At 31.8% G+C, this 23,687-nt stretch overlaps 2 protein-coding genes and 1 long non-coding RNA gene across 6 annotated transcripts in view; 2 read left to right on the top strand and 1 right to left on the bottom strand.

Annotated features, from left to right (window-relative positions):
* The window catches only part of LOC111682360, a 48,328-nt gene extending 38,646 nt beyond the window's left edge, over positions 1–9,682 (top strand). For both annotated transcript variants that reach the window (XM_023444291.2, XM_046945710.1), the window contains 2 exons: positions 4,444–5,354; positions 6,245–9,682. In XM_023444291.2, the coding sequence (XP_023300059.2) occupies positions 4,444–5,354; positions 6,245–9,542 (4,209 nt within the window). In that variant the 3' untranslated portion in view covers positions 9,543–9,682. The remainder of the gene's footprint in view (positions 1–4,443; positions 5,355–6,244) is intronic.
* Positions 1–23,687, bottom strand: part of LOC124418693 — a 97,295-nt gene that overhangs the window by 28,438 nt on the left and 45,170 nt on the right. Inside the window, exon 3 of the long non-coding RNA XR_006940155.1 lies at positions 1,580–1,672. This is a non-coding gene — a long non-coding RNA (uncharacterized LOC124418693). The remainder of the gene's footprint in view (positions 1–1,579; positions 1,673–23,687) is intronic.
* LOC111682363 (regulator of G-protein signaling 7) lies at positions 16,072–23,461 on the top strand. Of its 3 annotated transcripts, none has more exons than XM_046945712.1 (8): positions 16,072–16,365; positions 17,332–19,198; positions 21,404–21,651; positions 21,816–21,999; positions 22,058–22,344; positions 22,410–22,523; positions 22,588–22,713; positions 22,787–23,461. In XM_046945712.1, exons 2-8 carry the CDS (start codon positions 18,209–18,211, stop codon positions 23,112–23,114), a joined length of 2,277 nt encoding a protein of 758 aa, XP_046801668.1. In that variant the 5' UTR covers positions 16,072–16,365; positions 17,332–18,208; the 3' UTR covers positions 23,115–23,461. The 3 variants fall into 3 exon arrangements, with proteins under 3 accessions (XP_046801668.1, XP_046801669.1, XP_046801667.1); XM_046945713.1 differs by having other exon boundaries at positions 16,072–16,369; XM_046945711.1 differs by having other exon boundaries at positions 16,072–16,373.

Here is a 23,687-nt window from a genome sequence, read left to right as displayed (position 1 = left end):
TTGCAATCGGTACATTCTGCCTGTCCATTTTGCTAAAGTGGTGTTCATAGGATACGTAGCTTTTAAATGACCTTGGACTTGCTTCTACCGATGTTTTCTTAGCAATCATTTCCAAGTGGACTACTAACTAACCGTATAAAAGTCCTGTATTTATATTCTGTGTTAAACACCCCCCCTACCCCCTCTTAGAGCTGTTCTGTTGCAGCAGGTTGTATCAGACTTGTATGTGCCAAAAGTACTGCGGACTTAATTCAGGTTCCATTAGGGATGAAAACAGTGCCCGTTCACATGAGCACACAAGTAATATGATCTGTTGAAATTTTGTGTAAAATAGAACGCAATATTATATAAATAAAAGAGTAGCGTAACTGACTGACTGATTCATCAAATGGCTAATCCTAGAACATGAAATTTTGACAGTAGATGTTTTTAGATATTAAGGAGGAATTTTTGGATATTTGTATATTTGAGCGTAAAGACGGAAAAAACGGGTAAAACTGATTTTCTTGATTATCATACACACTATTAGAAATACAAGAAAAATATAAAAAAATCAGATGGATATCTGGTGCTTTTTCGAAATTCGTACTTTTAAGGGATTAAAATGTGAAACAAAGATGATTTTGGTACTTTTTTGGGGCCTTTATGACATTTTAACTTTAAATTGTTTGGTACTTTCTGGAAGCACAATTTTTCCCGAACAATGTAATTTAAGTCGCATGAGTTATGTAGGAAAATGAACTTTTGTACGATCATGTTAGATGACGCAGTCTAACGATGATGCGTTAATTAACTAGTCCTTACCGAATTCATTCAGGTCTTAGAACCCCTATCAATGAAACAGAGTGTCGTTAAAGTTGTGACAAAGTATAAATGGAATTGAGACTACATTTCGCCAAGGAGGAACCCTTGATAAACATATTCAAGACTGTCTTTGTTATTAATAATAGGCATCACAAAATCATTACATAATACAAAGTAAATTGATTGTTATTTTATGATAAAATTTTACACAAAATACATCACGGCCTAGTTTAAAGACAATAACAAGAATTTATCTTAAAAAAAAAACCGAAACTAATATTAAAAGAGGAAACATAAAAAAGTAATCTATATAAAATTTAAAAATTTAATAAAATGAAATTGTTGAACTAATTAACAGCATTATTATTATTGCTGATACGCCACCATGCTGTGCTGTGCTGAACAACATACAACTATTGTAAATATTTTGGAATTTTGAAAATGTTCGTTTTGCACATGCATAGAGGAGGTCAGCTTTAATGGTTGTAAAGCTGCGAATTTGGAGGTTTATTTTTAAACTATAGATTTAACAGTCATTTTTTTGTTAAAAAAAACTGTAACAAATTTGTTTAAATTATTGCAAAATCAGTTTTTTGGAACAAAAGATTGATCAGAAATTGTAATTTATTAAAAAAAAAACTATTATAAATGTAAAAATTAATGGTTTAGAATATTCAGGTTTTGTTTAAAGATTTTCGGTAGTCAATATTTAATTACTATGTGATTTATAATTTTTATTAAGAAATATTTAAAAATATAAAAAATATTGACTTACCTTGTTAATAGATCGTTGAGATAAATTGAGTTGTTTAATGTTGCAAGTAAGAAACTCAAATTCTTTTGGCGGGGCCTAATATTATTATATGACCTACAAAGATAATTAAAATTAAAACAAATATTAGACAACTAATTGTATAAATGATTAATATTAACATATGTGACATTCCTTAAAATCACTTTTTAAAAAATATCTTACATCATTAATCAAAATAAAAATCTTCCAAATAACAACATTAACAAAATAAGATCACAAAAAGCACAGCACGTGCTAGCCATCAACTCTTTATAATAATTATAATCTGAAAAAAATCTTCCCAAAAAAAACTTTAACTTAATAACTGTGCTCGCGTACTCAACCAGTAACTTAAACTCTTGACAGGTATTTAACATTGCAACTCATCGTTGCAACTAATTACCAACAGCAGCAACATCAGAAAACAACTACAACAACAATTATGTTAAGCATGCGCAACAACAATAAAAGAGCAGCAACCACACGTTAACAATTACCAAAAAAATTATAATATAAAAAATAGCAATTGTTGTTGTTGTAGAAGAAGAAGAAAAATGTATTTAGTGATTTGCAGAAAAATAAAAGCAAAAAAAAACTGTTCAAAAGGCACTAAATATTAAACATGTAGCAAAAAGTATAATAATCAGTGAAGCCTTACCATATAACAGTGTTTTAAAAGAATGTAGTCATATTTCTAAGGTTAATTTATTTTAATTTAATTGACATTTCGAAATTATAAAGAATACGATTTAAAATACGAAACAACGAATTCTTCACTAAAAATAAAAACAAACGACACAAACGTCATCGTGTTGTTGTATATCATACAACTACGATACAACAACGATTGTGAATTGGTCTCATATTTAGTCGTATTTGAATTTTCGTACAAAAAATTCCTTTGAAACCAATATTTTCTTTAAAAATCTAAAATTTTTTCAAAAATTCAAACTTTTTTTTAAATATTCTAATTTTTATTAAAAATTCAAATTTTCTGCCTAAATCTTTAAAAAATCTAATTTTTTCAAAAAATTGTTTTCCTAATAAAACTCCCATCATTAATTTTATTTAAAAGATCGATCTTTATCTTTATTTACTAAAATGATGTTTAACCAGAAAATAATTTTTACCTTAAATATTGATCTTTATTAGAAAGACAGATCACTAACTAAAATGTCGATCTTTACTTAAAACCCAATATTTTATTAAATTAAAAAATCAATTTTTTTTAAAGATATTGATCTTTTTGTGAAAAACCCAATTCTTGCAAAAAATATCAATTATAAAATTAAAGATCATTTGCTAGAGGGTCGACTTTTAACTAAAGGTCAATAGTTATTCAAAAAAGAGGTTTTTTAAAAGACCTATTTATAACTAGAAGACTGATCATTAACTAAAAGGCTAATAAAAGTTCGATCTTTAAAAAAACATCGATATTAAATAAAGAGAGACATTATTAATTAAAAGACTAATAAAACCGATTTTTAAATTAAATGCCGTTATTTAACTAACAAATAAAAGATCAATATTTATCTAATATTTATCTGATCTTTAACTAAGAACCAATCTCCAACTAAAAGTCCGATCAATTACTAAAAGGCTGATCTATAACTAAGAGACCAAAAAAGATCAAAACTGATGTTTAACTAATAAACGATATTTTACTAAAATAGCTATCTGTAGCTGAAAAAAACATATATTTTACAGAGAACTGATCTTTCTCAAAAATATCAATAGTAAAAAAAAGAATTTGATCTTTAACTTCTTAAAACAAAAATATCGATCATCGAATAAGGGACTGATATATTTAAAATAAAAGTCGAAAGTTTTAAATCATATTTCTGTAACTGAAATATCGATTATTTAAAGTCAATCATTCATTTCAAGATCGATATTTAACTAACACAAAAACAAAAGATCTTAACTTATTTCCAATAAAATGTTGAATTATCCTTCTTTAGCTTAAATAAACTGATCTTGCGCTAGAAGATCGTTTTTTTTACAAAAATATTGATCTTATTTTAAAAATCCTAACAATAATTAAACTATCGCACTTTCGCTAGAAAATTTATCTTTAATTAAAGGTTAACTGATCTTTAACTGAAAGACAGTGTTAGTATCTTATAAGATCTTATATAAAATCATTAATTAAAAGACTGATCTTTAACTAAAGAAAATACCGATAATTAATTAAATAAAACAACGATCATTGTCTACCTCTACTGATCTTTAAAATTTAGCTGTAGAGCCACACATACTTAGGTTTATAGATAGGTCAGTTGTTTTTCCAGTTTATCTTTTGTCGGGAAGATATTACCTGGCTACCCAAATTACATGCTTCACCGATGTTATCAGCGCTATAGAGGACAACAGTTTTAAGGTTGAGCGTAGCGACCGTAGGTTGGCTATGATCGTAACTAGCCATTTAAAGGCAGATCTTTCAAGTTGGTTTTGTTTTAGTTTTGAGAAGATCGCTGATTATTAAGATATTTTATGTAAATGTGATATAATACCCAAAATAAGTTTATTCAATTTTGCAACACGATAACCCAACAATGCCACCTTTTAAAACTCTGACCCAAAAATTCAACACCAATAAAAACATGATGCATGTATGCAACATAATAAACAACACAACACAATCTGCAGTTAAACCATCGCTAAGTTGCAACTTTTAAATTGATTACATAACTTAAATTTAAAGTGAAATAATTTAATTTTGTTTAACCGAAAAAAATGGTCAGCACTTAATGTTGCACCAACATTAAAAGCAAAACCAACAATATAATTTATAATGTTTCCTTATGATTATTTTTCAAATATTTTTTTATCTTCTGTCTTTACAGATGAAGTCGTTGGCCTTAAACTTGTTAAAAACTTTACTTCTACTAATATTTGGTGTAGTGTTAGCTGCAGCAGCCACCAACAGCAGCAGAAGCTCATCTTCTGCAGCGGCAACAGCAACATCTTCAGCAAAAACATTAATTTCCGTGGCGAATAGAAGAGCATTACCAACAACAACAGCAATACCACCATCATTACAGGCGCCACCACATTTACAATTAAGACGTCATACTTTACCTGCCACAGCTGCAACAACAACAACGACAACAGCCAAAACAACAATACAAATGGCAAGTGCGAGTAGTGGTAGTAGTAGTAGGCAACGTTTGCCTTTAGCGAGGCACGCGGCCAAACAAATTACAACAACAACGACAACAGCAACAATAAAAGCCGCAATACCAACGACATCCATTATGACCAACTCGAGAAGAAAACCCATCATAAGCGAAACATCCACATTAGATTCAACAAGACTAGTGCGGCATATTGATGCCACAACTTCATCGACAGCATCGACACCAGTGTCAGTGAGGAATGGTGGTGCTGGAGTACGACAACAACGTAGTTTTCATAGCAATGGAGCCCAACCTTATGAAGACACAGAAACGAAACGTAAATATAAAACTTTAGAACGAAGACAATATACACGTTCCTATAACAGTCCCTCAACGACAACAACAACAACCAGAAAACCACAACAACACTTGAGTGCTTTAAGACAAAGAACTGCTACACTCTATGATGGTTCCAATACACCTCGTCAATCCAAACTATCGTCATTACCGTTAGTTGACGACGATCTTAAGACAACAAAAACAACAACAACGACAGCAGCATCAATCTCAGATGCAACAGCCAGCAACCAAGGCAACGCAAAACAGACAACTCTGCACAATCAGCAGACACCAAAAACGTGAGTTTCCATTTTTATTTTAATTCTTTTGCATATAAAATTTTTTTTCAGCAATTTTTTTTCTTGTCGTATTTAAAAATGTTTAATTTTACCATTTTTGGTTGATCGTTTGTTATTTATAATCATCGTTACCACTCGCTAGCTCGATCGCACGCTGCAAGTCTCAACTGTGAGTCATGGGGTTATAAGTTGCAAAAAGTTGACTGTTTGCTTTAAAATAGTTTTTCTTGAGCTCGTTTTTAGTTCTTAACGGCCATAAATTTGTCTGGCATAGAAATTCCATTCGAAAAGTATTTCTTAGATCTTTATGTGGATAGCGACACGTTAATGGTGTTGTTTGCTTTAAAAACTACAAAATGATTTTATTTTGATGGCAGATTAGATGCAACTCAATGTGGATAAAGATAAACGAAAAAATAATAAATGTTCAGATTTAAATAAAAAATTATTTTAATAATAGACACGCTTTTGAGTCTATGAAGATTGAAATGGAATTTAATTGATCATAAGAGAGATCATTGGAGGAGTATTTGATCTTTTTGGAGTTATTTACGGGTTTTAATTTAAGTGTCTTAATAGACAGATTACGGAGTTAAAGTGTGGGAATATTTTGAACATTTTCAGCAATTTAACTATCTATCTATCTATCTATCTATCTATCTATCTATCTATCTATCTATCTATCTATCTATCTATCTATCTATCTATCTATCTATCTATCTATTTATCTATCTATCTATCTATCTATCTATCTATCTATCTATCTATCTATCTATCTATCTATCTATCTATCTATCTATCTATCTATCTATCTATCTATCTATCTATCTATCCATCTATTTAATATGACTATAATACAAATTCTAAATAATATATCTTTTCCATATCAGACCTCGCATGATACAACGTCTAGTTGCTGGTCATATACAAAATGCTGAAGGACGTTCCACCTATCAAGTATCGGCTGTAACTACCAACAGCACCATAACCAACTCAACAACAGCAACAAAAATTTCCTCCACAAATTCTACACCAGCAAGACATGCACTCATGAGTAGTAGTTACAGAAATTCACAATTGAAAGCCAATATAAGAGTGGCTTCAACCACTGCATCCACCACTACAACGACATCTACATCCAAATCTGGTGAAACTTTAATTGATTCCAATCATGATGTAGACTATCACGATGATGATGAGGCTCTGCTAGATGATCCTGGGGATTTTGACAATTGGGATAATGGCATTTTAAGATTAAGTGCGGGATCTGGTAAAGAAAATAATTTAAAACCTAAAAAGATTAAAGAGGAGGCCAAAAAAACATTGTCCGATCAAGTACGAGATGGTAAATATGGTTTAATAGAAAAGGAATTGTTTAGAAGAACACCCAAGAGACCAGGTGTCTTAAGTTATTTGCCCAATAAAGAAGTACCCGAGGATAATGAACGTAATTTTGGAGGCCTTAATGAGGAGGATATTTGGTTAGCCGAAGATCACTTACTGGTCATTAAAGGTGGCAGTCTGAATGAGGACAATCCCGAGGAACCCTGGCCGGCTATAGACGATTATAACGCTGCTGGTAGGCAAATTAAAATTCCCAGTAATCCCAAAGTTCCGCCACCCTTTCCTGTCCAGCTCGAAGAAAACGGCCCCGTACAGCTTATCGGAAATAATAAACTCACGATCGTCTATCCGCTCTCTAACGAATCGTTACCAGTTTATACCATCGGCCCGCAAACCCACAACACGCCGTCCACGGATGACAGTGACGACGAGAAAAATTTTATTACCCGGCCGGGAAAGACTAAAAATGCTCAAGAGAACGAGCCTGGTTACAACTACCCGTCGCCCGCGTTACCGTGGCTCTATAACAACCAAACGCTTGCGAATCCATCGGTGAGTGAAGGGGATAAGCCAGTTAATTTTCCTGTATTAGGACCTTTTCTCTATGGACGCAATGGTTCTTTGGATAATATTAATGGTACCGACGACTTTGATGAAGATGATCCTTCATTATATTATCCTCCAGCATATTCGTTTGTTTATAAAAGTAACTATACTAATCGTGTACCACCAGGACCTTTAGTACCGGGAATTGTAGTGCCACCACCTCCTGAACAATTTAGCAAATTAGAAAAGTTGCATAAAGAGAAACGACCTCAATCACTACCTATTAGATATAGAATTTCTAGTACAACGTCTCCGACACCAACAACTACTACGATAACTACAACAACAACCACAACTACGGAGCTACCCTACAGACAAGTGTTTACAAAAATATCGGAATATACTCCAAAGATTATTAATATTGCTAATCCATCCCCCAGACCTGTTTACACGCCCACACAATCATCCAGATTTTCAATTAGTCCATCACCTACACCACCTCCTAGAAATATTGAACCTGTACCAGTTCCTGTGGCAGTACCTATACCCATTTATTCCATTAATTCAAGTCCCAATGTTCGTCCCAATATTATTTCCTTTGTGCCCACTACTCCAGAACCCAATGTCGAAACTCTTTCTAAGGCAAATCCCATTTATTATGAATACTTTGAAGCTAAGCGGCAACAGGGCAGTGCTAACGTTGTTGATGATTACGTTCCTACTACTTCGAAACCAATTGCGGTGTCTAAACCCATTAAACTATATGCCACCAGTAAGAGGCCATTTAAAGCCCAAGGTCATCGCAATTACTTGCAGCCAGTGCCACCCAATCAGCGTTATGTCGATGATGGTGGAGTGGTTATAACTCCTAAACCTGAAATACGCTATAAATCCAGACCTATATTCAAGCAACGACCTTTACAAAACTTTGAGCAGGAAGTCAATGCTATACGAGAGACATTGCGTTATTATCAAAATCAAGAACTACGAGACAATAATATACCAAGGACACCAAAAGCCAAACCGGTATTTGACTATAATTATGAGGGTTCTAAGTCCGAAACAGAAGGAGATGTCAGAAATCAATTCCAACCTTCTGTAGAATATGATGGAGAACCCTTCAAACCCATGGTTACCTATAGTCCAGCGGTAAATGATGAAAACGCCTTTAGAGCCTTAGGAGTTGACAAAATTGGTGCTGATGAAGATCAACCTCAAGGAAGAGAAGATTTTGCAGAAGCTCCAAAATATCCCACCACAACATTACTACCAGTTCAGCCTCAGGGTCGTCCCAAAAAATTAAGAATAGGTGCCAAATACCTACAACAACCTCCTCAGCAACAGTCGTATGTCAATGCTCCTCAAAGACAACCCAGCTGGTTAGCGGTTAATAAACAGGAATTTAATGAATACGTTCAAGCTGAAAGTCCGCCCCAAAGAGAACGTTATCAGGATCCCGTACCTCAAGCTGTACCAGTAATATCTACTCGCAATAGAGAATATCCTGGCTACTATTATAGTCCAGGAAGGCAAAACAATCGTTTTTATGAGGAACCCTTTCAAAATATACCCTCACGTAAAATTATCAATTATAGACCACAACAGCAGCATCAACAGCCACAACCGTTACCGCCTCAACAGCAACAGCCAATATGGAGTTTGGAAAATGATACTTTGGTAAATGAGTTGCCCAACAGACCACCTATAAATCCAGATGCCGAATTTATAGATCCCTATTTGGTGGGTCATCATTCCATCAACGGCAATTATCCGTATCAGCAGCAGCAACAACAGCAGCAACCACAACAACAACAGAGATTAGTTTATCAGCAACAACCTCTACAAAGACCTCCACCACCGATATCTCATCAATCCCAGTACTATGCACGTCCCCAAAGAATACCAGGTAGACAATACCAACAGAAAATTCAACAACAGCAGCAACAGCTACCTCTTCCTCCACCACCCCCATTTTCTTTGCAAAACGATGAATTAGTCAACTATAGACAACCCCTGCCACCCATTAATCCAGATAGTGAATGGATTACACATCCTAATGTGATACGTAATCAGCAACAACAACAACAATTTTTTAGATCAAATAATTATCGGTTACCGCCACCACCTCAACCGGCTGCTCTCACAAATGTGGGTGGAGAAGCGGATATTTATTATTTATCACCGAAATATCGTCGTGCCAATAATCTTAATAACAATAATAACAGCAATAATCGTTTTCAACAACAACAGCAGCAACAACAACAAAATAATGGCAATGGTAGTAGTAATGGTAAATAAGTGTGGAAAGTATATTGGAAAAGAATCTTATAGTTGTTGAATTCCACTCATCACTAAGAAGGGCGAAGACAGCAATTTTGAAGGAACGGTTACATAATATTAAATAAACTTTTTTGCTATTTTGAGAATACAACAATAACGAGACTTGATAAAATAGTCAAATTGTAAAGGTTGGAATCAAATAGGATGTAGTCCATACTATGGATTATTATACAATCAAGACTATAAGACTTTTTAATAGTCCAGATTATAGACTATTCCATAGTCTTGACTATAGACTACTCCATAGTCTTGACTATAGACTATTCTATAGTCTTGACTATAGACTATTCTATAGTCTTGACTATAGACTATTCTATAGTCTTGACTATAGACAATTCTATAGTCTTGACTATAGACTATTCTATAGTCTTGACTATAGTCTATTCTATAGTCTTGACTATAGACTATTCTATAGTCTTGACTATAGTCTATTCTATAGTCTTGACTATAGACTATTCTATAGTCTTGACTATAGTCTATTCTATAGTCTTGACTATAGACTATTCTATAGTCTTGACTATAGACTATTCTATAGTCTTGACTATAGACTATTCTATAGTCTTGACTATAGACTATTCTATAGTCTTGACTATAGACTATTCTATAGTCTTGACTATAGACTATTCTATAGTCTTGACTATAGACTATTCTATAGTCTTGACTATAGACTATTCTATAGTCTTGACTATAGACTATTCTATAGTCTTGACTATAGACTATTCTATAGTCTTGACTATAGACTATTCTATAGTCTTGACTATAGTCTATTCTATAGTCTTGACTAAAGACTATTCTATAGTCTTGACTATAGTCTATTCTATAGTCTTGACTATAGACTATTCTATAGTCTTGACTATAGACTATTCTATAGTCTTGACTATAGACTATTCTATAGTCTTGACTATAGACTATTCTATAGTCTTGACTATAGACTATTCTATAGTCTTGACTATAGACTATTCTATAGTCTTGACTATAGACTATTCTATAGTCTTGACTATAGACTATTCTATAGTCTTGACTATAGACTATTCTATAGTCTTGACTATAGACTATTCTATAGTCTTGACTATAGACTATTCTATAGTCTTGACTATAGACTATTCTATAGTCTTGACTATAGACTATTCTATAGTCTTGACTATAGACTATTCTATAGTCTTGACTATAGACTATTCTATAGTCTTGACTATAGACTATTCTATAGTCTTGACTATAGACTATTCTATAGTCTTGACTATAGACTATTCTATAGTCTTGACTATAGACTATTCTATAGTCTTGACTATAGACTATTCTATAGTCTTGACTATAGACTATTCTATAGTCTTTACTATAGACTATTCTATAGTCTTGACTATAGACTATTCTATAGTCTTGACTATAGACTATTCTATAGTTTTGACTATAGACTATTTTATAGTCTTGACTATAGACTATTCTACAGTCTTGACTATAGACTATTCTATAGTCTTGACTATAGACTATTCTATAGTCTTGACTACAGACTATTCTATAGTCTTGACTATAGACTATTCTATAGTCTTGACTATAGACTATTCTATAGTCTTGACTATAGACTATTCTATAGTCTTGACTATAGACTATTCTATAGTCTTGACTATAGACTATTCTATAGTCTTGACTATAGACTATTCTATAGTCTTGACTATAGACTATTCTATAGTCTTGACTATCGACTATTCTATAGTCTTGACTATAGACTATTCTATAGTCTTGACTATAGACTATTCTATAGTCTTGACTATAGACTATTCTATAGTCTTGACTATAGAATATTCTATAGTCTTGACTATAGAATATTCTATAGTCTTGACTATAGAATATTCTATAGTCTTGACTATAGACTATTCTATAGTCTTGACTATAGACTATTCTATAGTCTTGACTATAGACTATTCTATAGTCTTGACTATAGACTATTCTATAATCTTGACTATAGACTATTCTATAATCTTGACTATAGACTATTCTATAGTCTTGACTATAGACTATTCTATAGTCTTGACTATAGACTATTCTATAGTCTTGACTATAGACTATTCTATAGACTATTCTATAGTCTCGACTTCAGACTATTCTATAGTCTTGACTATAGACTATTCTATAGTCTTGACTATAGACTATTCTATAGTCTTGACTATAGACTATTCTATAGTCTTGACTATAGACTATTCTATAGTCTTGACTATAGACTATTCTATAGTCTTGACTATAGACTATTCTATAGTCTTGACTATAGACTATTCTATAGTCTTGACTATAGACTATTCTATAATCTTGACTATAGAGTATTCTATAGTCTTGACTATAGACTATTCTATAGTGCTGACTATAGACTATTCTATAGTGCTGACTATAAACTATTCTATAGTCCTGACTATAGACTATTCTATAGTCCTGACTATAGACTATTCTATAGTCCTGACTATAGACTATTCTATAGTCCTGACTATAGACTATTCTATAGTCCTGACTATAGACTATTCTATAGTCCTGACTATAGACTATTCTATAGTCCTGACTATAGACTATTCAGGACTATATTCCTGACTATAGAATAGTACTTTTCTATAGCCCAGATCATAACCTTTTCTATATGCCAAAATAGAAACTATTCTGTAATCCATTCTAACCTGATCACAAAATGCATGAGTACAGTGATGTAGTATTATATCGTATAAACCCGATCCTTAGACATCAAAATTCAGAAGGAAATAAAAAATAACAGTCCTAGCAAATATTGAATCTAAGTGGGATTCAAAGCTGATCGTTGGTCTTCTATGTTACCCTACACTTAAAAAAAATTAAATCTAATAGCTGTGCAATTATATCTACTTAATCTATTTTTAAAATTGATAGTTCCAAGTTTTTTCTGTATTTTCTTTAACTAACTATGTTGTAGATAATGAAATTTTTTATTCTTGCAAATAATTTGCCTTTATTTGAATTTTAATTTTCAAAAAGGATTGTTAAAGTTAACAATGGTTTAGAGAGAGTTTTTTCTCAAAAAAGGGTTAAGTAAACCGATGTTAAATTAATTACTCTTTTTTGAATATGTTATTTCAACTTTAACTAAGATTTTTTTATATTCATCACTTTAAAAATCATAACTTTAGCAACTCGAATTTATCTTCATAAAATTTATCAATATAATTAAGTTTAAAACGTTTTAACTATTCAATATTTGTAAAATAATAGTTCTTTTATGATAAAAACATTTTGATTTTTTGCCGAATTCTGAAAAGGCATTTTTTCTGTTTTTGTATATAAAATCTAAATTTTTTAAAATATTTATTATTTTTTCAAATTTTTTTTTAACTATTTATTAATGACCACTTGAAAAATATATAAAAAGGCAAACTATTAAATATAAAAAAATAAAAATAAAATATAAAACTGGTCAAAATAAAACTTTAATAATATTAATGAAATATTTTAATAACTAATTATAAATGTAAATAGTTTTAAAAAATCTAGTATTAGCAATAATATAAAGATATTTGAAATAAATCTGAGAAAAAATTCTAATAAATATTACATTCTGAAAATTTTAACTTTTATAAAAAGCCATAATTTTTAAGTTATAAATAAGCAGTATGTTAAACATTTTTTATTATTATAATTATAAACTTGTAATTGTGAACTATTTTTTTTAGAAAATTTATGTAATTTTACTAATATTATTATTTTTTTATTTTAGTTTTAAATTAATAACAATTAAATAAATTATTCCCAAAAAAAAAAACACAGACAGAACATGTTGTATAATTAAATAATTGTAAAAATATATACAAGAAAAATCGAGTAAAGAAAGAATAAAAATAAAAATTTTGAGTTTTATTTCGAGTCAAAGACGAAGCTCTAGCACTTTTATTAAAGGAGCTTTTCGGAATATTAAGCAGATCAATATAAATAATATATAACACATAAATACAATCATACCCGGTGTGCTACGCTACCCTAAAAAAAAGTACCAGTTGAAGAATGAAATAGTACCAAAAAGCCCCCACATGCTTAAATTCATGTGTCTTGGTACAATGCTGAATAACGAAAAAGTACAAAAAAGTCTCCTTGAATAGGTTCTTCTTTACTCCAGTCCATACGTGCTTAATTTCTTGTGTTTAAGTTCAATGTTATAGAAAATTCAAAAAGTACCTTTTGAAAAACACAAAATTATCAAAAAGTCCCTTTTTCTAGGATGTCACTTAATCCGGGCTTTACATGCTTAATTTCTTGTTTCTATTCTCAATACTATATAAAATCAAAAAGTACCTTTTTAGGAACAAAAATGTAACAAAACGCTGCCTTTTATAAGTTTTCCCTAACTCCGAGCTCTATAAGCTCTAAGTTCAATATTACAGAAAATTCAAAAAGGTACCTTTTAAGACCGAAAAAGTACCAAAAAGTCACCTTTTTATAGATTCTCACTTAATTCGAGCTTTACGTGCTTAATTTCGTGTTCCTTATTTCAATATTATAGAAAAATTAAGGGAATAGGGTCAGAATTATTGACCGATCCTCACAAAATTTAATAGAATGATTTTGGTTCTTACAAATCGAGTTTATGTTAAATTTCATCGTTGTATATGTATTTTGAAGCTAGTAAATAGCGATAAAATAATTTTCTGAAGGGAATTTATACGGGAAGTATGGCCAAATATTAGATTTTGGCTCATACTGAACTTATTTATTTTGAATTTCATCGCTGTTTTATTTTTTCTAAAGAAGACCTTATATGGGTCAATTATGGTCTGATCCTCACTAAAGTTAGTAGTAGTTGGCTCATACAAAATTTATTTATAACGAATTTTATCTCTGAACGTTGAACATATATTCTTGGGTAGGGCCAATTATTACCCGATCCTCACAAGTTATCGGTTTGCGAAATTTCAACTGTAGGTAGGGTCAATTGAGGACCGATCCTAACACAAGTTAGTAGAGAAATTTGGTTCATACAATACTTGCTTATGCCGAATTTCTACTCTAATTTCTGAGCCAGTAATAAGTATTAAAGTAAATTTATAAAGGGGATCTTATATTGGGGGGTGTAGGATCAATAATGAACCGGTTCTCAGAAAAGTAAGTAGAGATGTATTTGTATGGAAGCTATATGAAAACGTGGACCGATTTAGTATACCAATTAAAACTTATTAATAGAGAATAATTATGCAAAATTTCAAATAAGGACCCAGATATATTCTGTATATATACTTTTATGGGTTTCAGACGGAATGACAAAAACAAACCTGACTCTACATGCTTAATTCTATGTTTCTATGCTCGTTATTGTAGAAAACTCAGAAATACCAAAAGAAGAATGAAAAAGTAAAAATAAGTAGTCCCAGATACTTAATAAGTTTAAATAAAATCAAAATTCTCGAATTTACACACTTTTTTCCAAAACAACATCTATCGAAATGTCAAAGTTCAACCGTTTCTAATGCGACTCTTTTTATTCAGATACTAATATAGTACATATTATAATTATAACCTCAAAAGCCCTATATGAGGGGACGGTTACTTACTTACTTCGAGGCCAAAAACGACGTATTTGGCAAATTTATTAAATTATATTGAAAATTGCGTCCTGTGCCTTAAGCACTGATTGAGGGACTCAGAAAGTACGTATAGGACCTTTATGCTTTACTGAGTATTTCCGAAAAAATATAATGCCACGATTGTCTAATCTACTTTAAAGGGAGCTTTATTGCAATAAAACATTGGCACAATCGATGAAAGATTTTCAAAGAAAATTCCAAAGGAATTTGGTAGACTTGTCAGTCTATTCATCACACTAATCTAATCATAACTGTCTAAAAGTGAACGCAGTATAACAGTTTGTCTGACAGTTAAGCCTTTCCGTACGTTAAAAATGCTAAAGAAAATAGATTTTGATTTCTTTTAACATTAATGCCCTAAAATAGACAATACTTTTTCGAAAATTTAGTTTTAAATGGTAAAGTATAAAATGTTAAATGATCATTTCGTTGATAAACTGTTATAACTATTTTAAATTTTGTTATTCTTACAATTGCATTACATTATAAGCACAACTATTTGGGATACTTTATCACAAAATAATCAAATACTTTCAAATTTGCAACTTATTCTCATTATCTTAACCAGACTAATCTTTAGGCAATTATTATTATTGAAAAACTTAGTGACATATGTATAACATGTGTCTGTAGCAAAAGTCAAATGAATTCATCCCTTAAAACAACTGTTTTTTAACTGACATTTTAACTTTTTCACTTTGAAAACCAAAAAATCTGACAACCCTCTTCTTACCGAAGCATATAAAGCGCCTGCGTTAAAATGTATGTTTTGACAGCTTAGATATGTTGGCAACACTATAACACTCATTCTCCAAAGAGAAAAAGGTATATGTAACGGTATTTAGGGAGACATTTATACATGCAATAAAATGAGTATAAATTAAGGAAATAATACATGAAGACATGAAGACATGAAAGGAACACAAAAAAATCGATTTACAAGGATACACTCGATATTTGAAGGAGCATAACTATAAAGGGACAAACACTCATACATAAAATATGAAACGTCAGCACACATAGGGACAAACAGATGTACATATGTATGCAATACGTATTATTGAAGCAAATTGAAACAAATGAGAAAATGATGACAATATTTACGACAAAGAGATGTGGAGGAGGACAATTGAAGAATAGTACCTTTGGTAGAGGAAGGTGGTACTTTTTTCGGAAAGGCAAGTGTGACAAGTAGGAAAGTAAGTAAGTAAGTAACTAAGTAAGTAGGTAGGTAAGTAAGTAAGTAAGTAAGTAAGTAAGTAAGTAAGTAAGTAAGTAAGTAAGTAAGTAAGTAAGTAAGTAAGTAAGTAAGTAAGTAAGTAAGTAAGTAAGTAAGTAAGTAAGTAAGTAAGTAAGTAAGTAAGTAAGTAAGTAAGTAAGTAAGTAAGTAAGTAAGTATGTAAGTAAGTAAGTAAGCAAGTAAGTAAGTAAGTAAGTAAGCAAATAAGTAAGTAAGTAAGAAAGTAAGTAAGTAAGTAAGTAAGTAAGTAAGAACTTTTTCAATTGAATCCTTAAAAAAGTAAATTAAGTAAGAAATTAAGTAAGTAAGTGAGAAAGTAAGTAAGTATGTATGTATGTATGTATGTATGTATGTATGTATGTATGTATGTATGTATGTATGTATGTATGTATGTATGTATGTAAGTAAGTAAGTAAGTAAATAAGTAAGTAAGTAAGTAAGTAAGTAAGTAGTAAGTAAGTAAGTAAGTAAGAAAGTAAGTAAGTAAGTAAGTAAGTAAGTAAGTAAGTAAGTAAGTAAGTAAGTAAGTAAGTAAGTAAGTAAGTAAGTAAGTAAGTAAGTAAGTAAGTAAGTAAGTAAGTAAGTAAGTAAGTAAGTAAGTAAGTAAGTAAGTAAGTAAGTAAGTAAGTAAGTAAGTAAGTAAGTAAGTAAGTAAGTAAGTAAGTAAGTAAGTAAGTAAGTAAGTAAGTAAGTAAGTAAGTAAGTAAGTAAGTAAGTAAGTAAGTAAGTAAGTAAGTAAGTAAGTAAGTAAGTAAGTAAGTAAGTAAGTAAGTAAGTAAGTAAGTAAGTAAGTAAGTAAGTAAGTAAGTAAGTAAGTAAGTAAATAAGTAAGTAAGTAAGTAAGTAAGAAGGAACTTTTTCAATTGAATCCTTACAAAAAGTACCATTTCAAACCAACATTTCTCACCCTGCTTCCAACACACAGACACACTTCAGAGAAGAACAAATAAGGATATAAATAACATAACAACAACTGTAATAAAAACAACAACTTCCACTGCTAAATACCAGACACACTCAATACAAAAGTCCTTTGAGAGAGAGCATAAAAGTAAAATCAATTGAAAATACACAAGTGTGTAAACGGTAAAACAACTGAAGAAAAAAAGTATTTTTGCGAAAAGTTTATTTTGTTAAAAACGAAAAAAAGTGGAAAATTTTTGGAAAATTTATAAAAATTTTAACAAAATAACTATTGAAATATATTTCTGCGAAAACATGTAAATAAAGGAAATATAAAGTTTTTACTTCAAAAAAAAATTGTGTTAAATTTTTGACGGCAGTTTAGGAGGTGGTGAACTTTAAAATAGAAAAAAAGGTGTGTAGCTTTAATCAAATTTTTCCTCAGCCAGGAAAAAAAACTTTGAAAATATGACTCAAATATGTTGGTTGTTAATTGAACCACCAATTTTGAAAAAGGCCTATTAATTGACACATACTACGACACACATGCACATACATAGAAGAAACACATTTAAGGTCTTTTCCAAAAAAATATATTTATAATTATTACTAATAGGAATAATCATAAAAAACCCAATACCGCCCAGGGTAAAATTAATTACAAAAAAATTAAATTTCTGTAAGAAAAGAATAAAAGAGAAGAAGAAATTAATTTCGATTGAAAATTATTGCTGTCAAAGTGTGTATGTGTTGCTGGTATTCAATAGTTCAACAGCCGGATTGCCGCATCTATTTTAAAAACATCAATCGATATTGATAACAAGTTAAAAAAAAGGAGGACAAAAAGGAAAAACCCGAAAGGAGAGTAGAGAAGAAGGAAAAACAACAACAAATAAAAAATGGTAACAATGTCTACAGAAGTGGATACAACACAAACGACCATCGCCACAAACATGTCGAACAAAATGCCATCGATAACAAATTTGAATTCATCTAATACAACAACTACAACAACAAATGGTTCCATAACGGAAATTAATGACGATACAACAATAGCAATGAATAATGGTTGCAGTGATATTGGTAAAGATGCTATGGTTGAGGATAATAATTTTAGTAAAAAGGACGCGGTAACACCACCCACACTACCCAGTGCAGCAGCAACAGAAAAACCACCTTCACCCCAAAAGTCAAGTAAAGAGGTACCACCAAAATCACCAAAACCAACCGCCGATATTAGCAACAATAAATTAAATCCTCAAATAACTATAACAGAGTCAGAAGCTCAAGACAGCAGTTCTGGGCCCCCAACACCAACGACAGCAGCTGCGCCAACGCCACCAACAACAACGGAACATCACGATAAGAAAGATGATACTACCACCACTAATAGCAACACCACTGTAACCACCATCACCACCGGCATCAGTAGTCCCACTAAAACTACTGTTACAAGTACAAAAACGGAGACCAAAACTCAAGCCTCTCCCGAGAAAACCACTAAACCAACTAATACAACCGCCGCATCAGTACAAAATACTACTACCAACAATAGCTGTGCTCTAGGTTCTACACCCAATACTAACATCACCACCGCCACCACTAATAACAATTCAAAACCTTCGAGTAACTCAAATTCAATAAATCAAAATCTTTTATCATCATCCTCATCAATGAATAAATCTACAAATCAATCGTCACAACAACAGTCTACTGCCCCGGGTTCATCTTCATCACAAACTACAGGTTCATCAGCGTCATCATCAGCAGCAGCTGGTAGTCATCAGAAAAATAATCATCATACACATAATGTACAGTCAACGGTGGTTCAGTCCTCAAATCATAATAAGAAAAATGAAGATGCTCCTAATATTTTGGTCTATAAAAAGGTGAGTTAGAAAATTTTTAAAGTATAAGGCTATTCGGATTTGCCGAATCTTGTATGAACAACTATATAATAACGTTTTTTTTTTAGCAGTTCCAGCTATTTTGTCATAGTTTCTAGTTTCTTTGTTTTTAGGACCGGTCGCTCCGATCAATCACATTTTTAATTGCTTCAGACAGCTTTAACTGATTTAACTCATTTAAGAAGTTTTTTTTTTAAGATCCAGTTTTCCGGGATACCTTTATCATTTGAGAATTGCACAAAGTCTTATAATATGAATTTCAAACGAAAAAATAATGTTCCATATCTTCTATAAGTGCGAAAATGGAGTCCATTTGTCTGATGGATTCCTAAGCATTTTTCAATCAGTATTCCTGAGGGATGTTATATCCGAAATACTACCATTCCTAAAATATTTGGATCTAATGGACAAAAGTGCTGCAGCGTTAAATCCCCACGTCCAATCTTATGTAACTGTCATAATCCTGTGTGTCCTCTTTGGAAACCTCAGACATAATCATTTTGATAAGGTTTCTTGCCTATGAGTCACAGCATAGGATTTTTGTGATTCTAAACACCGTGACCATGTATTTCATGAGATCTTATAGGATTCTCTCACTCTCAGACATACACATTTTGTGGAGCTTCTCGTCCTACTCTCGTTAGGTTCACCTCATAGAATTTTTAAGCTTCTAAACACCGTGTTTTGCCTTCGATGCTTTAAATGGTTTTGTTTTTCTAGTTTAACTACCTCAATCGCTTTTTCCATTAAAGCTGCTTTGTTGCCAATTAAAGCTTACTTCTAGGAGAGTAATTGATAAGAGCTTTCTTACAATCCAGAAAGGATATTACAATATTTGTCCAAAAAAGTCGACCAGCTTATTAAATCCAAAGTTATAATTCGTGAAATTACACTTTTATAAAGCCAAATGTTATAGTAGCACTAAGGCCACATTTCATGCTTATAGTTCCCCTATATAGCGCCCATCACCCTTGTAACTAACTGATCCTATACTCAGGGATTACTCCTAATGAGAATAAATAAACAACAATAGAACTCTTTCTAAAGTTGTGTCATACTTTGTCGGGGTCTGGGACCTTTCCCATTAATTGTTTGACAGGACTTGGTAGATCTATATAATACATTTTCGGTAGATAGATTAATTTTTTGTCCCATAGTTTAATCATGGGCCCGTTGTAATCGACTTCGAACATCTACAAATTATAATCTAAGTTAATTTACGGATTAGGAAAAAAATACTATAACCCAATTGTAGAAACATACCAAAATTTCAGACGGTGTTAGAACTCTTAATCCTCCGACTATGAAAGTAGAGCACTTTAATTTTTCAAGACATTAGTTTTAGGTCGCCTTTTCTTATATCTTCAAAATTGCGTTTACGTTTTGTTGTTTCCTCGAGAATAGTTTTCTTTCCAATATCTATCTGCCGATCAGAAAGAGGTTTTGCATCGATTATCATAATCCGAATCATCTATTACCTTTTAACTAGCAAAAAAATTTGCTAACACATCCGCTTTTTAAGAGTAAAAGCCTTAAGTTCAAGACATTAGATTTTGGTCGCCTTTTCTTATATCTTTGAAAATGCGTTTACGTTTTGTTATTTTCCCGAGAATATTTGTTCTTCACAATATCTATCTGCTGATCAGAAACAGGTTTCGCATCGCAGTTAGAAGTTATTTAACTACAAAAGTTGTAAATAGAACAGACTTTTGATTTTAACCGAGATTGGTTATACGGTGACTTATTCTATACAACAAATATCAAAAAAGGACCTGAAAGGAAAATCTGAAGGGAGTACCTCCTCAGTCCACAAAATCGTTACGTTTGGACTCAATTTATTGTGTTACTTAATTTATGTAGATACATCAAATCTTAGGGGTAGATTATGGCAGTCAAACTTTAATTGCGTTGCTAGCTTCAAAATAATAGAATGATTTCAGACTAGATATGGTTCAGGTCAACCAAAAACTTATGAAATGAAGATTATTAGTGAATAAAACATTCATTACTCCAAGCTATTGCTTTAAAATCGTCCAGTATCCACATCATTTTGGCAACTGACAACACATCCGAAATTGCAACCGAGATACATAATCGACCCATTAGTTTTTGTTATATTTCTAGATCGGCCTCTCCGATAGGCTTTAAAAAAGATATGATATATATTTAAATTTGTTTTCTTTCCAGATGGAGGCTGTCATAGAAAAAATGCAAGCCGAAAGTACTGGCGTCTCAGTGCGCACCGTTAAAGGATTTATGACAAAAGTTCCTTCGGTATTTACGGGTGCCGATCTAATATCTTGGATATTGAAAAATTTGGATGTAGAAGATGTTACTGAAGCTCTACATTTTGCACATTTATTGGCATCACACGGTTATATATTTCCTATAGATGATCATCAGTTGACGGTGAAAAATGATGGAACATTTTATAGGTGAGTAATATTAATAGAATTTTTAACATTTAATTCAATTTATGTTAAAGAAAACTGTTAAATAACAGAGCAAATATATATTTAAAATACTAGCGATATTGCCTATTTTGAGGCTTTCAATATATAGGTGTTTCCCTTATTTATATATAATTTTATCTTTATAGATTTCAAACTCCCTACTTTTGGCCCTCTAATTGTTGGGAACCCGAAAACACGGACTATGCGGTATACTTATGTAAACGCACTATGCAAAATAAAACCCGTTTGGAATTGGCCGATTATGAGGCGGAGAATTTGGCAAAATTACAGAAAATGTTTTCTAGAAAATGGGAATTTATATTTATGCAGGTAAGTTGTATAAAATAATACATTCGAAATTATGGATCTATTAACCCTTTCGCTCTAGGCTGAATCCCAAAGTAAAGTGGCTAAAAAACGTGATAAATTAGAGCGTAAGGTTTTAGATTCGCAAGAAAGAGCCTTTTGGGATGTACATCGCCCCATGCCGGGTTGTGTAAATACTACAGAAATTGATATTAAAAAAGCATATCGTCGTGGCTGTTCGAGTCATGGTACCGGTTCGGCCGGGGCAGCAGTTACGAAAAATCCTATAGAACAATTAACACGTATTATAACGTTGCGCAAGCAGAAATTAGAACGTCGAACTATAAAAGTTTCTAAAGCAGCAGAAGCGTAAGTTCAAGATTTTAAGGAGAGTTTTGAAGGGAAATAAATTTATATAACTTTCGTTTAACTAGATTGGTATCCTACTATGAGCAATATAATGAATTTGATTACTTTATAACCTCACCGGAATTGCCCAATCCTTGGCAAACAGATAGTACCGAAATGTGGGAGGCCGAGAAAAATAGGTGGGTTTTCATTAACGTTTAGGTTATGTTTCAGATTTCTATTGATTTTTTTTACCAATTTCAGCAAAGAGGTGCCCATGCGTCGGGTCAAACGTTGGGCTTTTAGTATGCGTGAGTTATTGAAAGATCCCATGGGCCGTGAACAATTTGCCAAGTTTTTGGAAAAGGAATACAGTTATGAGAATTTACTGTGAGTTAAAAAAAAGGGAGAATCACTTAAAGTGTGGAAACTTTATAATAATAGGGTTTCATTTTCTTTATAGTTTTTGGGAAGCGGTTCAGGATATGAAAGCTTTGCCTCAATCTGAAATCAAAGAAACTATACAGCGTGTATGGAATGAATTTCTAGCACCTGATGCTCCTCGCGCCGTTAATGTGGACTCTAAATCGGTGGAATTAGCTAGAGAAGCGGTAAATTCTCCCAATGGACCCAATCGCTGGTGTTTCGATGTGGCAGCCGCTCATGTTTATCATCTAATGGAAAGAGATTCATATCCCCGCTATTTACGTTCCGATATGTATAAGGATTATATCAATTGCTCACGCAAGAAGGTTAAGTCTATACCAAATCTATTTGGAGTGAAACGCTGAAGTGTAGTTCCCGCGGTTGGTACAACAACCGCGGCTCATTCCTCATCCGTATCATCACAAGGTGGCCAGGGGGGAGGAGGAGGTGGAGGAGGAAGTGGATCAGTTGCTAGTAACTCCTCAGCTGGAACTAGTCATTCACAAGAACATGCCCATCACAGATCATCATCATAAATGTTCATTAAATCACAATAGACAAAAAAACCAAGAAATCAAGAGCCAGGAATTGTAGGGTATAAAAATGGAACTCATCATAAATTTAAAGAAAAAAAATAATAAACTAAATGTGCAACACATGTTCTTTTTTTAGGTTTTAGATCAAATTTGAAGAAGAAAAAAAGGAAAGCAATTGAGAAAAATTAAAAATTGTTTTCTTTTTTTCAAAAAAAAAAAAAAAAATAGAAAATTAAATGTAATTTGTGTTAAATACATGTATAAAACTAACAAAAATAAAAAACTATTTAAAAATAAGTTTAAATAAATTAAAAAACCTAAATATTATTTGTTATAATATTCAATGTAAAACCACCCATAATCAAATATTAATAAAAACCACCACTTCAAGAAAAAAAAAAT

This window comes from Lucilia cuprina, chromosome 3, assembly GCF_022045245.1.
Source record: "Lucilia cuprina isolate Lc7/37 chromosome 3, ASM2204524v1, whole genome shotgun sequence".
Lineage (NCBI taxonomy): Eukaryota > Metazoa > Arthropoda > Insecta > Diptera > Calliphoridae > Lucilia > Lucilia cuprina.
The sequence above is the reverse complement of the archived record's forward strand: the minus strand, read 5'-3'. Positions and strand labels throughout refer to the sequence as shown.

Excerpts from the sequence above, each read along its gene's own strand:
- LOC111682363 (XM_046945712.1), top strand. The coding sequence starts at position 18,209 with ATGGTAACAATGTCTACAGAAGTGGATACAACACAAACGACCATCGCC. Across the intron at positions 21,652-21,815 it reads AATGATGGAACATTTTATAG|ATTTCAAACTCCCTACTTTT; the intron begins GTGAGTAATATT and ends TTATCTTTATAG. Across the intron at positions 22,345-22,409 it reads GTTTCTAAAGCAGCAGAAGC|ATTGGTATCCTACTATGAGC; the intron begins GTAAGTTCAAGA and ends TCGTTTAACTAG.